The 14,862-nt window shown below is 42.2% G+C and overlaps 1 protein-coding gene across 1 annotated transcript; it reads right to left on the bottom strand.

Moving 5' to 3' along the window:
• Positions 1–1,006: 1,006 nt before the first annotated feature.
• On the bottom strand, positions 1,007–14,267 carry FUCA1 (alpha-L-fucosidase 1). The gene is made up of 8 exons (XM_037818300.1): positions 13,848–14,267; positions 11,778–11,912; positions 9,450–9,587; positions 7,684–7,789; positions 4,632–4,832; positions 3,205–3,392; positions 1,964–2,063; positions 1,007–1,762 (listed from the first exon to the last, which is right to left on the bottom strand). Exons 1-8 carry the CDS (start codon positions 14,243–14,245, stop codon positions 1,622–1,624), a joined length of 1,407 nt encoding a protein of 468 aa, XP_037674228.1. The 5' UTR covers positions 14,246–14,267; the 3' UTR covers positions 1,007–1,621.
• Between the last annotated feature and the right edge of the window lie 595 nt (positions 14,268–14,862).

The following is a 14,862-nucleotide window of genomic DNA, read 5'->3' as shown; positions in this document are numbered from 1 at the left end:
TATTATATTAAGCAGTGAGAAGGAATGAAGTCCTGATGCACACAACAGAATGGATGAACCTTGAGGACGTTATATTGAGTGAAATAAGCCAGACACAAAAGGACAAATACTGTATGATCTTATTAATATGAATTAAATATAATGAGCAAACACATGGAGTTAATATCTAAAATATAGGCTACCACAAGAATGAGAGTAGAGTGGGGAGCTGATGCTTAAGTTGTACAGAATTTTTAATAAGGTTGATTGTTAATGTTTGGAAATGGATAGAGGTGGTGGTAGCATATTATCGTGAGTGTGTGTGATTGTGTTTGAAGGGGGAGGTTTAGGGTCACACATGTCACTAGAAGAAAAGCTAGAGGATCAAACATGGGACTGTAGAACACAGCGAACACTGTTGTGGATGATGAAGGTGGTTAATAGTACAAATATAAGAGTGTTCTCCCATGAACTAGAACAAATGTATGCCACTGTTACAAGGTTTTAATCATAGGGTAGTATATGAGGGAAAACATACCTAATGCAAACTATGGACTATGGTTAACAGCATCATTATAATCTTCTTCCATTAATTGTAACAAAGGTACTACACCAATGCTAAGTGTCAATACTAGAGGGGTATAAGGTATATAGGGTTTTTCTTTTTGGAGAAATGAATATGTTCTAAAATTGATTTTGGTGATGAAAGCACAAGTCTGTAATTATACTGAGAGTCACTTGATTGTACACGTTGAATGAATTGTATGGTGTATGAATAAAACTGCTTTAAAAATATATATATATAAATTCTTATTAGACCTATAACAAAGAGGCTGAATTGGTAATCAACTCAGAAGAGTGGTACAGAAGTGATAAGCAGAAAAAAAACAAAGGAATTACATTCTTTGTTCTGTATTAAAGAGACTTGGTAGGCCTTTTTTTTTTTAAACGGAAACTGATTATAAAGCTATAAACAGTCCAAAGTGAGGCTAGGAAAATAAAGCTACAACATGTTTTTTGATCAAAATGACTTGACATAAGTTTATTTATTAGATCATATTTAAAAAGGCACAGGGCAGAATCACCTTCATTTTCTTAATACTATTGCTATAAACAGACTGAATTTAAGAGCTCTTAGTTTGTTTTGGAACTTCTGAAGAATTGACTTATTAATAGCTCAGTAAGCCCCCTTCCTTTCCCTCCAGGCTCTCTGTTCTTTGGGTGTGGTGGTGGGAGAGACAACTGATGCTAAATAAATAGCAAGTGGTTGAGATTGCAAACCTGGTCTACCTCTTCTCATGGGTAACAGTATGGCTAAAGTCAATGAGTAAGCAAGTAGGTTACCAAACATCAAGGGTGGAGGCAAGTTTCCATTGTAGATAATTTCCAAAGTCAGGGATGGATGAACTCAGAGCTTAACTGTTCAGTCCCTCCTTCTGCTGACCAGAGAGAGGTATGCTAGCAATCGATTTCAGATCTTTGGTCCATTGGAGGCAACAAGTGCAATGCCTTCAGTTCCTTTGATTAAAATGTGTTTTATCTGGGTGGGGAAGAGAAGTTTATTACAATGATGGTACTATAAGAGGAAAATCAAAGCAGCAAATAGCAGGCAGTGTTCCCTTTTCCTCTTGAACTCAAATGATCACCACACTTTTGTCATCTTGACAGTCCAAGCAAACTCAACTGGGAGAGCAGAGAGTGGTAAATGGGGCAGATAAATGAGGAGGCCTTGAACTGGATCTCTGGACCACTTCAGAGATCCTTCAATTCCCAGGATTGTTATCTGCAGAAAGCAAAAGGGAAAGGGTTTAATGAGTACAGAGTGTAGCCTGAACATGGTGGGGGACACTCATGCTGGCCAAGGGAAGATAGTCTAAGAGGGGAATAAATATGGGAAAAACCTGGAGAAGGAGGAAAGGAGTAATGAAGGCTTGCCAATCCCTTTAGAAGAGGTTCCATCTTAGGACTCACTGAGACTCCTTACCTTTGTAGACAAGGTAGTTATGGGGGCCTGAAGGCATAAGACTCCATTATCTGGCCAGGACAGAAAAATGGCATAAACAGCTGTTCCTTTTGAGGTATACCTGGGAAAAGAGAAACACCACTGTCAAAGATAACTGGCCTGTGACCTTGACACTTAATCTTATACATTCCCCTTTCAATACATTCTCTACCAATTCCAAGACCTTGAGTCTGTCACTGCTGCTGGGAAGCAATAATAACCTGATCCCAATTAAGGTGTATGGGAAGGAAGCAGCGTATAAAACTCTTTCTGGGGATCTCTTCCATCTTCCATCTCCTTTTTAAGACTTCTTTAAAAAATTTTTTAATTTTTCCACTCGTTATTTCACACTGAAGCCTTTTACCTTATTATTCAAATCTTTTTTCATCTCCAAATCCATGTGAAAGGAAATTCATGGAGGATATAACAAGGACAAGATATGAAATAAATATAAATTTGTTATGCTGAGATTTCACTATGTTTAGAGGAGAAGATGAAAATCACTAAATAGAAACTCAGCCAAAACAGAGGGATTAACACAATTCCCCTGAACCAAAGACCTAGGCTCTTTGGTAATAATACTAGCAGTTGCCTTTTACTGAGCACTTACTATGTAAGTGGCACTAGGTTGGGGGCTTTACATACAGTATCTCATTTCATCCCATGAGGTTAAGTATCATCACCCCATTTGGCAGCCGAAAAAACTGAGGCCCAAGAACAATAACTAGAGCTAAAATCCTGAGTGTGAATCACGGCTTCTCCACTTAGTAGCTTTGTGATCCCAGGCAAGTTATATTACTGCTCTGGCTTTTGTTTTCTCACTTGTAACATGGGGACAACTAACAGTCTCTGTCTCGCAGGACAGTTAAGACAAAACATACGGAAAGCACTTAGGACAGCGCCCAGCACACTGTGAGTGCCATCCAAGCATTAGCTCCTACTATTTTCGGGAGGCAGGGTAATGGTCTCAGCTAAATTGGCTGATGCTACTTTGTAGTTCCGTCTCTTTTCACCAAGCCCACCCCCCCCCCCCCCACTAGTCAAAGATATCCTGACAGCTGAAGACATAACCCAACAGGCACACACATTTTATAGCAAAAGAGTAGCTCTGGGGTTTCTTCAAGCTGACTTCCAGCCTGGCTTGCACATCGTGGATCCATGGAGATCACAGTTCAGGGAGGGCCACAGGGAAGCTCCAGCACATGACTGAAGATAAGACTCACCACACGGTTGCGTTCTTATCTAACTGCACCCTCCATGGTTTGGAGGCATAAATAGCCTCTCCGTTGATGCTCAGCCACTTCCCAACAGCAAGGAGCCTCTCTTGAAAGATGGGAACAATCACTCCATCTTTAGTTGGTCCAACGTTGAGAAGATAGTTGCCTCCCAAACTCACTGTCTGAACCAGTTCCTGGAAGGAGCAGAAACAACGAAGGCTTAGCTCAGAAGCCCGGCCTGGCATAATGCTTACAACAGTCATTCAACTGTTAAGAGAAGAAAAAGGATCTAGAGCACAGTCTCCCTGCTTTGAGAAGATCCTTTATTCTTTTAAAAACAATATTTTTATTTTTGTCATTTTAAAAGCAAAACAGGCTATGAGAAAATGGAAAAATTCATGTTACTATAAGGACAAACATACAGATGATTATGGGCAACAAAAGAAAACAAAAACAACAATTAGAATCGGAGGTGAGACTGCACTTCCCATGGTGCAGGACAGTGGTCGTGTGTCAGAGGCACAAAGTATGAGTAGGGGGAACTGAGCAGAAAGCACTTTGCAGTGAAGGGATCGCATGGAGTGACATGGAGAGAGCACAGGGAACAGAAAAGACAGGTTTTGAGCAGTTGCAGTGGAGACTTTGGGGAGACGAAGAGAGAGGAAGAATTTCAGGCCACTCTACTGTGTGAAGGGCTATATAAATTCACATACAGAGGAAAACATGCTGGAGACAGAAATGTTCTTCAAGGCTTCTGGAATGGGATGTGTGTGTGTGTTTACTGTGACCTTGAGCAGGTGCATTTCAAGGCAGCCCAGCAAAACTAAGAATATGTACAGAAATTTTAGAAGGCAGAAATTCATTACAGCACCCCAAAGACACCACCATTAACATCTGATGTTTCCTTCCAGTCTATTTCCTATGCAGTTAATTTTACATAGTTGTGATAACAGTGATAATATGTAACTGAATTTTTCACCCAACCCTCTAGCATTAACCCATATTACATTCATAAACATTTCAATGGTTTAGGAAGATTCCCAAATCTAGGTAATTACATTTTTATGGATGCAAGAAATTGAAACAGCCCATATGTCCAATTGAAAATAATCCTGGTAAGAATACCTCTGCATATACAAGTTTCTTCTGTAATCGTAAATATTTCCTTAGGATAGACAGTTAGTAGGTTCAATAACTCTGAAGGGTTCTATCAACTCACACTTCCATCCAGACTGCTCCCATCCTCTTTGTTAGAAGGTTGGCTTCAGACAAGTAGTTAAAAAATAACTAACTCATAAAATTGATTGTGGTGATGAATGCACAACTGTGTGATCATACTAAAAGCCACTGATTATACACGTTGGACGGATGTATGGTATGTGAATATATCTCAATAAAAATGTTAAAAAAAAATAACTTAAAGATGCTCTCACCGATATAATTTCTGATTCACTAGTGATTTCAGACATGACCATGTCCCGACGGTAGCCCCAGGACATCTTGTCAATGGACGTGCACATCTCCCACTTGTGATGAGGCAAGCTTTCTGGCTTGAATTTATCTTGACAGTTGTAGTATCCTCCATGGTGACAAGAGCAGTTCTGACCCCATCGATCATTTACTATCACGTCATCCTAAAGGAGGAGAGCACTGGGTCACCAGGGGTGAAATCACTCAGCTTCCTTAATTAAGGCAGTTTAATAAATTAAGAGTCTATATGGAAGCAAGGAAAAGACTTAGTCTAGAGGCCCTGGTTCTCAATCAGGGACAAGTCTGCCCACCACACACACACACCACACCAGGGACAAGTCTGCCCACAACACACACACACACACACACACCACCCAGGGGGAACTTTTGGCAAAATCTGGAGACATTTTTGGTTGTCACACTGGGGTGGGGCTATTGGCCTCTAGGGGATAGCAACCAGGGATGCTGCTCAACATCCCACCAAGTACAGGACTGCTCCCCACGACAAAGAATGATCTGGCCCCAAATGTCCACAGCACCTGGTCTTAGCTTACATAATGTAAGGGCTGGGAGAGCCTGCTTTAAAGATCATCTGGTAAACCACTTATTCTATTAGAAGAGAAATGGAAGTTCAGAGAGGAGAGGATTGCCTGAGATAACACCCCTGGGCAGCGGGGAAAGCTGGGACTACAAATCAAGTATCTGAACCTACCCCAGGATGCTTTCTACCACATAACTCTGATTTTCTAGGTAAAGAAAAGTCAGCATTCAAATGTTATTCTTTCCATTCTTTCAAGGTTTAGCTGACCTCTGAGAAATCATTCATGGAATACCTTAATGTCTAATATAGTAGTGTATTTTATAACAGGGTGGTCCATATAAGCTAACAACTGAAAACACTTTCAACTCTTCAAGGCAGAAAGGAGATTAAAATCACTATTTCTTGCCAGGTTGGCAGTTATTCATATTGCTGAGGAAGTTTTGCCTACAAGTAGGAAGTGCCAAACAAAGCCAAGAATACTGATTGTATTTGCAGCCGAGTTTGCTCCAATGTCCTGTAGCCAACAAGCAATGACCTGGCTCCAGCACCTACCAGCCAGGGGTCTTAGGTAGGTGACATCACCTCTTTAAGCCCCAGTTATCTATACTATTAAAAGAAGAAGAAAACATCATCTACCTCACAGGATTTTTATTTTTAAGAGGAATGAAAGTGACAGTGAACCCAAACCCTGGCAGAGGGGCTGCTCCCTCGCCCACCCCCTCCTTCTCGCTACCACTCCCTGGACATGGAGCCCTTCCAGGACAGACACTGCCTTGAACTTCTTTATAACTGCAGCTTCTAAGGCAGCATCCTGCACATCTGGAATTCAGGTCAAAGTCTGTAGACTGTGAAGAGCTCAGGACATACATCTGCGAGCACACTTCTCACCCTGTTTGCCTGTCTGTCTTTCTCTTCAGACTGTGAGTTCCTTGAGGACAGAAACCATTTTAATTTACTCTGCATCCCCAGGGCAGACCACAGAGCAGGTTTCCACGAATCCTTGCAGAAGCGAAGGAGAGCCATCAAGCCCTGTATGTCTACACAGCCAGCATGTAAACAGGTAGAGATGGCCTCATAAGGAGAAGCAAACTGCCCTGATTGCTGTGGAATTATTAACAGATGCCAGAAAGCCTGGGCACCTTACTTAGTTGTGCTTTTTAATGGCATCACAGTTGCTATTTTCCTCCTTTCTTCCAACCTTGCATCTTTGACTAATCTTTTCTCCTTGTTTTGATGCTCTTTAATCAGGGACACTTGCTTATCACCCCACACAGCAAAGACCTGGCTCCATGGACCCATACCCTGAGCATGTCTGTAAAAGCTACTTCAGGGAAAAAAATGTCTTTTTAAACACCACCCTTTTGCCTTGTTGAGAGTACTGTGCTCTCCGGTGTACTGCAATAGGGAGACCAGAACGAGCTGGAGAGGATGGAAGCAGCAGGGAAGTAGAGCAGCAGCCATCATCCCAGGGTCACTGCCCCTCCCCAGTTTATCTCCGAGTCATCTTAAAATTTGCCATCTGGATATGGTTTTAAGTAAAAGTAACCAAATCTCTCCTAAAAATACTTTCTTAGCATGAGTACAGTTCTGAAGTATCCTTCTTTTCTAATGTCTGAGAATGCATTTGGAATGAGTGGGTAGAACAGGGTCTGTAGCATCCCACCCAAGGGCTCAAGTCTGAGCACCCCTTGGGAGGACCCATCAGGACAATGACAATGGTGAGCAGCTGGGAGTCCCCACACACTGATGGGTCCCCGGAAACCACTCTTAAAATGTCTTTATTCATCACCCAGGATCTCTTTCCCGTTTTCTTCCCTCCATTTTCCAAGTTTAGTAATAGTTACCCAATGAGCTCCTTAGAGCTTTATGAATCTACCAGGTACCTCAGTTCAAACTGGTTTTATACTTAGATGTTTTTTTTAAATATCCTCAACAAATTTAGAAAATGTAAAATTTTTGAAATTTTCTATGGTATAGACAGAGACTTCTGCAACTCTGTAGGTGTACTGAAACACAAACATAAATAGGCAGTTCTTATGTATTAGGTAATAATTTTGATTAGGGGTTGGCATAATTCCCTCAAGAATCTGATGTAAGGGAAATGAACTTGACCTTTGAGAGTTACAATATATAATCAACACAGAATATATGAGGTTATAGGTATTTGCATTTTATTCCTATTACTTAATTTCATGTTTTTTGTATATTAATTTTTGAGGCAGTCTGCTTAATAGAGCATCTTTATTTTCTTTTCCCTATTGGTGGTTTGGGAATTCTACATACTGTTTCTATTCTACTACTTAAATGTAACCATAGTTAAGCCTATGTCTGTCAAAACAAGAAATCAAGGAAAACCTTTAACACCCATTAAGTCCCCCTTTATCTATCATTATTGTTATTACTCCAGATCTTGGCTCCTTGGACTTTCTTTTATCAGAACAAACAAATAAGAAGTCAGTCATATAATTACATACCTTGACGGGGCTATCATTGTAGAGCCAAGAAAGAAAATTGGTAGAGTTCCAGTAAGTATAAGGACAGTCCCACTCTCCATCAGACCAAATCAGGTCTGGTTTGTACCTGAAAGTCATAAGATTGGGCCAAGTTTATTATCTGAATCCATTTACAGTAAAGTCTTGTGGACTTATTTTTGGAAAAAACATTTAAAAATTAATCTTCCCCCATTTTGAAAGTACCATAAAATTGCCACAATACAGAGAATGTGGAGAACTGAAGAGACAAAAACAAAAAAAGCCACTTTGCTAAGATAACATAACACGTTGCTAACACAGCATAAACACAGCGCTTTGGTATATTTCCTCCTAAGCTTTTCCTTTGTGCCTTTTTAGAAAACAGAACTGTAATCAGTGTATATACAATTTACGTTCCTTCCAGCAACTATTAAAACAGTGGTGGCTCCAGAACTACAGGGTTGGAGTTTCTGCTTTTAAGATGTTTTAAGAGTTAAACTAGTCTTCCAAAGGCAGATTTTTTTGAAAACTACTCAAAGTTTCTACTGTAAAGGATCTAGAGACTCCACAGGAACTCCAGTTGTACCTTTCACATATTATTACCCTGAGTGCTACAAGGCAGGCATTATTATTCCCATTTTAGAGAGCAGGAATCTGAGGCTCTGCTTTGGTGACAAAGCTTGTGAGTAACAGGAGCTGTAACTCAAATGCAAATCTGCCCAATTTTAAATCCTACGCTGTGTTCAGTAACTAGGAGAGCAAGGACTCTGGGAAAAGAGTCACCCATCTAAGTGGCAAGATGTGACACAGACAGTCTGTGTTTTACTGTGTACAAGAAACTGTATAGCACTTTATACTCAATACCTCACTATTTCTCATAATTCTATGGTGCATTATTATCCCTCTTTCACAGGTAAGGAAACTGAGATATAAAAAGATTAAGCAGTTTGCTCAAGACCACACAGCCAGTAAGAAAAAAGAACTGGGATTTCAAATCAGTGCTGTCTGACTCCAAGCCTCTCCTGGTCTTGGACAACTAACTATACTATTTTTTTGGAGAAATCACCTGGATAGAATCTGGGCATCAGGAGATTTTTTTGGTCTAAAATGAGGGTTCAGGCAGAGATGGCTGCCTTGCAAGCTTTAAGAGTCTGTCGTCCTCTATGAGCCCACAGATGCCAGAAGGGCAAATTACGGATGAAACATGGTAAACACAGGTGACAAATCCCAGAGTGATGAAACATGGTGAAGATGAGTGGCAAATCCCAAAGTTAAAGTTCACATTTTAAGAATAATAATAATAGTAACACTCTTGATCTGTACACCAGGCACTGTGCCAGATCCTTTTCCTATATTATTCTGAGCCCTACAGGAAAAGCATTATTATGCCCACATTACAGGGCAAGAATCTGAGGCTAGAAGGGTGATCTGTCTAAGGTGACAAAGCTTGTAAGTAATGAGAGCCTGAAGACAAAATGAAAATCCTTCCCATACCACATCCTAGGGAGTGTCCATTACACCTTCTTGCCTCTCTCTGAGGTCCCGACAAAGGGAACAGAAGTTCTGACCTACGCTTGCACTGGTTTTTGTTTGATTGTTTGAATTCATAAAGGAAATATCACCACATACAGAAGTTTTGAAAAGTAGGAGGAAAAACCACAAAACTATTTCAACTCAACACAACCACCACTTTTATCATTTTGATAATAATAAAATCAGTACTCTATAGGAGTTCTGATTTCACTGATAAAGTCACTGCTGAATCTTACCTGTTAACTAGGTCGTATAGCTCTGGCATTGTTTTTGCCGTGACAAAATGCTGTGTTTTGAAGCCATTTTTCTTATCAAGCAGGTAGAGTGGATGGAACCATTCTAGGAGTGAGTGATAGAGTCCATAGCGTATGTTCCTTAAATGGAAAAACAGGAGAGTATCTGTTAGTAACAACAACAACAACAACAACAACAAAAAACACCAAAATATATATACATATTTTAAGGAAAATCAGTGGCAGCATTTTCACATCCCAATGAAACTCACCCATAAGGGTGTGGAGGGGAATGGGATCCAAAACCATTTCCTCAAATTATCTCTTATCACTCACTTATGCCAAAAAAAAAAAAAAAAAAATAGGTTTACTGTTTTTGCTAATACACATAACTACATTTTTATACATCAAACATTTTAACACCAAAGTCATTTAAATCACCCTTTAAGTCAATTATCTCAACATGTAACATATAGTCCTACTTTTAAAAAACTTTTTCTGAGTCAATTAGAAATAAATATTGTAGAAAAATTGGAAAATATTCTTTATAAGAATAAAATATCCAAAATCCTATGACTCAGGAATAATCATTAGTAACATGTTCTATATAATTGAAATTAATGAATATAGTTGATTTATTGTTTTATCTACAACAGAATTATTCATAATTCTTAAAGCCAAAATGAAACATTGTTAAAAGGACCTATTTTTATACAGTAATGCTGGTTTTGAGTAAAAATGATGAATGGTACAGAAACATTATAATGAAAGTAAAAAGTAAGGGTAACATTGTAAATGGCACAGATAAGGCAGAAAGAATTGAAGTTAGGTCATCATTGTTTGACTCAGGGTCTAAATAGATAAAATGGCAGCTCCTAAAGTACATATCTTATCAACATCTCAGAGTTTTACAGCAGGACTATCAGCAAAACACAGCCTTGGAAAACAGTATTGGACAGGTGATAGGAGTCAGCAAAATTGTTCTCAAAGGGCCAGACAGTATTTGAGACTTTGCAGGCCATGGGGTCTCTATTGCAACTACTCAATTCTGAAATTGTAGCTGGAAAGCGACCACAGAGAATGTATAAATGAATGGGCATGGCCGTGCCCCAATCAAACTTTATTTACATAAACAGGCAGCTGACATCCAGGACATCAAGTTTACCAACTCACAATAGAGCTAAAGTTGGGCATGGCACAAACGCCACTTTTCCTCCTTATTGGCAAACATAACCAGGGCTGTAGGGTTCACAGCCAGCATACCTGGGTTCAAATTCCAGCTCTGCCACTTCCTAGCTCTTTGATTGCGGAAACTTACTTCCTATAAAGTGGCAAATATTAGGGAGCATTAATCAGAATCTTAATCAGGTGCCTCCTTATCTTACTTTTTCCTGCGGTCACTGCCCTTTTTGGTCCCCTACTGGATCTACCATTTATCCAAACCTTCCCTAAATGCCTGCAATACTGTGTTAAAGGCTAAAGAGGACACAAAGATGACAGGCCCAGTCGCTGGCCTCCATCAGATACAGGACCCAGTCTGGAAATGGCCCTGGGTTGGGAGGCTTCCCAGAGGGAATCCTTCACCCACTGCAGATGGAGCTCTGCGGTCTGTGCTGGGCACCCTTCCCCTAATCAGCCACGGCCATGAACTCCTCTCTTGATGTCACCTTTGGTTGAGCTTCAGACACTACTAATTTTTTTCTTGTTTTGATATTTAATAAGAGGAAAGGAGAGAAGTAGAGCATGACAAAATTGCTTTCTCTTAATGGGTACACAATACATAAACTCAATGAACAAAGATTCTTGCCAAATGCTCTTCTCTTAGACCTCTGCACCATTTGTTTCTGCATTATTACTTGTCCTAGCCATCACTTGTTATCTTTTTGTGAACTCATTATGTGATCTGATAGGACAGAGATACCCCAAACCTGTGTGAATAACAGCTTTAGAAGTTTTCAGCTGGTTTCCTATTTGTTGGGAGCTGTAGAATTCCTCAGACCTCTTGATTACTCTTTGCTTGACAAAACAACACAGTAAATGAATTACGATCAAGATCTTTTAGCAGTGTGCAGGGAGAAGCTTCAGAAGCTATACATTAGCTCCACTATATTTGTCAACAGTTAAGTGATCCAGGAGCAGTCATGGATGACTGTAAATTTATTTACTTACTTTTATTAGAGAAGTTGTAGGTTTACAGACACTGCTGATTTGAAGGCCATCAGCCTTTCAGTTTACATCAATTATTTCCTACACTGAAAATTTAGAAAACACCAGAATAGAGAAGGAAAGGAGCACTGCATGGCTGGATCAAGACAGAAGACAGATACACACCTCTTCCTGAGAGCAGTTCCCAGCTCCCCGACCAAATCTCGATGGGGCCCCAGGTCCTGAGAGTTCCAGTTCCAAGACACGGGACTCGGCCAGTTTGTGAAGCCTTCGTGATGCTTTGTGGTCAGAACCACATACCTGCGGACATCAAAATCACATGAGCAAAGAAGTGGGCAAGGGGCTGCTGCGTGTGAACTTGCCCAGCATCCCAGGGGTTTCAAAAATGCTTGAGAGAACCTGACTACAGGTTGCTTCACTCCCAACTCCCCTCTGGAGTTTGCTCCAGGAATGGTTTAGTCACCGCCCCTCATTTGCAACCAAGAGGGCCTGGAGGGAAGAAAGGAACAGGTAGGAAAAAAGAAGCGTACCTTAGCTCTCTCATTCTTCAACCCTTCAACAAGATTAGTGTTTTTAACCCTTTGACATGAAGAAGAAAGAGATCTCTACTGGAAATAGCAGATAATAGAAAATTAAGTTTTTTTTAAACCAAGATTATATGAATTGCCTCTCATTTACAGAGGTGACAAAGGATCACAAGTGCCAGGGAGAAGAGGCACATGTTGAAATAACAAAATCATTCATTTGCTTTTATGGCAGAAAAACAGATATGCCTACATGTGATAACTTAATCACTGGCTGGTGTGGGGAGTTACCCAAACCATCATGTGACTGATGTGGTCAGTCTGGGAAACAGCTTTTATACTAAAGCCTGAATCCATTATCACAAATTTAAGACATCTTGGAGATTGCAATCTTTGTGCTGTAGTGTAGGGATGGCAGACTTTTCCTACAAGGACCAGACAGTATTTTAGGCTTTGTGGGCCACACTCATCTCTATGGCATATTCTTTGTTTTTGCTGTTTCTACATTCCTTTACAAATGTAAAAACCACTCTTATCTCCTGGGCCCTCAAGCCATAGTTTGTAGACCTCTGGTGTAGAGCAGAGAACCCTCACCTTGGCATCATTAGACTTTGGAGTTTAGGACATCAGGTCCCTCTCTCTGGGAGTCACCTTGTCCATAAAATAAGGGGTCTAGACAGTGGATGTATCCCAGATTTTATTTTTTCATTTGTAAGTTATGGATCTCGAAGTTCCCTTTAGTTATTCAGGCCTTATATTCCCATATCTTTAGTGGAAACACGAAGTGACAGTTATTTCTCTTTAGTATTGACAAACCATAACTAGAATCCTGAAGGTGACTGAGGAAGCAAAGTAGGGGTGGAAGATTGCTCTAAACCAGGAACTGGGGAAATCTGTCTGCCTCCAAGCCTTTCTCCTCCAACCCACTAGCTTCTCAGGAGCCAAATAAACTCTTCAAGCAGCTGAGTAACCACACTCTTTGACCACTGGCAACATACCACCCCAGGCTTACTACTTCCTGACTGCCCCACCTTGCCTTCAACAACTTCATCTTTCAACGACTTCAATATCTGCGTCCTCCCACCTCTACACCAGAGCTGTATACTCTGCTTTCAGTTCTCCGAACCAACCACCAGCAAGCTCCAGGAGTTCTCAAAACAATTCAAACATTTCGTAAGCACTTTCTTTGGGCACTGAGAAGAGCAGATGAATGAGAATCTACTGTTCCCGAATACACAGCATACCCCAACTCCCTTGCTTCCCTTTCCATCTTAGAGACATTAGAGCTGAAAGGACCATGGTTGTGAAGCGACGTGTTCAAGGGGAGTTCACAGTTGAGCTAGGACCAGAATCTACACCACTGGTTTAAAATCCTGGAATCCTGACTGTCTTGTCCGCCTGGAAGGGACATCAGGTGCACCAGGCTTAGACTGGTGCAGAGACTGCGAGCTTTCCAGCTCACCTGCTTCCTGCAAACTTGATTTTCAAATCCCCAGCCAGATGCACCTTCTCCTTACTACTCAACATGCTATGACGAGCTCTGCCACAATCAATTCTGCATCCTTCAGGAGGCAAACACAGGCCCTCGGGGATAGCGGACAGACAGCTGCCTCCGCTCAGCTTCCATCGCCTTTCACCCACACCTCCTAGTGCTCTGGTCCGCCCCAGCCGGGGAAGAGGCGCTCCCGCCCACCCGCGAGGCGACACTCACTTGGCCCCCGCGGCCTCGAAGAGCTCAGCCCAGTCTTCCGGCTGGAAGAAGCCCGCCGTGAACTGCGGCCCGAAGTCGGCGTAGCTGAAGCCGGGCGGGTAGTTTTCCTTCATAAAACGCTGGAACTGGGGCAGCCCCTCGCCCTTCCAGTGCCACCAGAACCACTCGCTGCCCCAGGCCGGCACCGAGAACACGCCCCAGTGCACGAACACCCCGAACTTGGCCTCGTCGAACCAGCGCGGCAGCGGCCGGGAGTCCAGGCTCGGCCAGTCCGGGGTGTAGCGGTGTTGGGTCTCGGGCTGGCGCCGAGGCCCGAAATTGGACTCGGCATCTCCGAGAACCAGCAGCACCAACAGCCCCGGCTGCAGGAGCGCAGCTCTCCTCCCCCGCAGCTTCATCTCGGGGCCCGCAAGGTTGCCGCCTCCGCCCCCTCTTAACGCGCAGGCGCGGGGCGCGCGGTCTCCGCCCACTAACTAATGATTGGCTCGGAAGCAAGGCGGGTCAACCATACTGCCTGGCTACCGAGTCTCTTCCCCTCCGGGTCAGCCCACCCTGTAGCGCCCTCTGGCGCTCAGAGGGATAAAGACAAAAGGAGGCGTTGGAGCGCTGGGCTGGTAAAGGAATGAAAATTTAGAAAGGAATTAACTGCGGGGTTAAATCGTGGAGATGGAAGAGGCCTGGGTGTGTGCAGAGAACTGAGAGTAGTCCATTTTGCTAAGGCAAAATGGCTGAATTCAGGTCATGGGTGAAGTTAGATCATGGGTGAGCAGTTGGGGACCACAGAGGGCTTTTGAGCTGTAGTGTGGACAGGCTGAGGGATGGAGCCAGGGATACCAGATGGAAAGGCATTGTAACAGCCCTGGCAGAAATAATGAGGTCGAGGGATTACACGAGGAAGAGCTCTGAGGGGGGGCGAGGGAGAAAAGCAGGCGCTGAAGGAGGTAGGGAAGGTGTGACTATTTTCCTTTTCTAATATCTATTGAACTCCCTTTGGGTATTCTGCGGTGACTTCAAA

Source organism: Choloepus didactylus, chromosome 2 (genome assembly GCF_015220235.1).
Source record: "Choloepus didactylus isolate mChoDid1 chromosome 2, mChoDid1.pri, whole genome shotgun sequence".
NCBI lineage: Eukaryota > Metazoa > Chordata > Mammalia > Pilosa > Megalonychidae > Choloepus > Choloepus didactylus.
This window is presented reverse-complemented; position numbering and strand designations above follow the sequence as displayed.

Coding starts and splice junctions, on each gene's coding strand:
- FUCA1 (XM_037818300.1), bottom strand. CDS start 14,245: ATGAAGCTGCGGGGGAGGAGAGCTGCGCTCCTGCAGCCGGGGCTGTTG. Junction 7,790..9,449: donor CTATACGACCTAGTTAACAG/GTAAGATTCAGC, acceptor TATGACTTTCAG/GTACAAACCAGACCTGATTT. Junction 2,064..3,204: donor GATAAGAACGCAACCGTGTG/GTGAGTCTTATC, acceptor CTCTTTTCCCAG/GTATACCTCAAAAGGAACAG.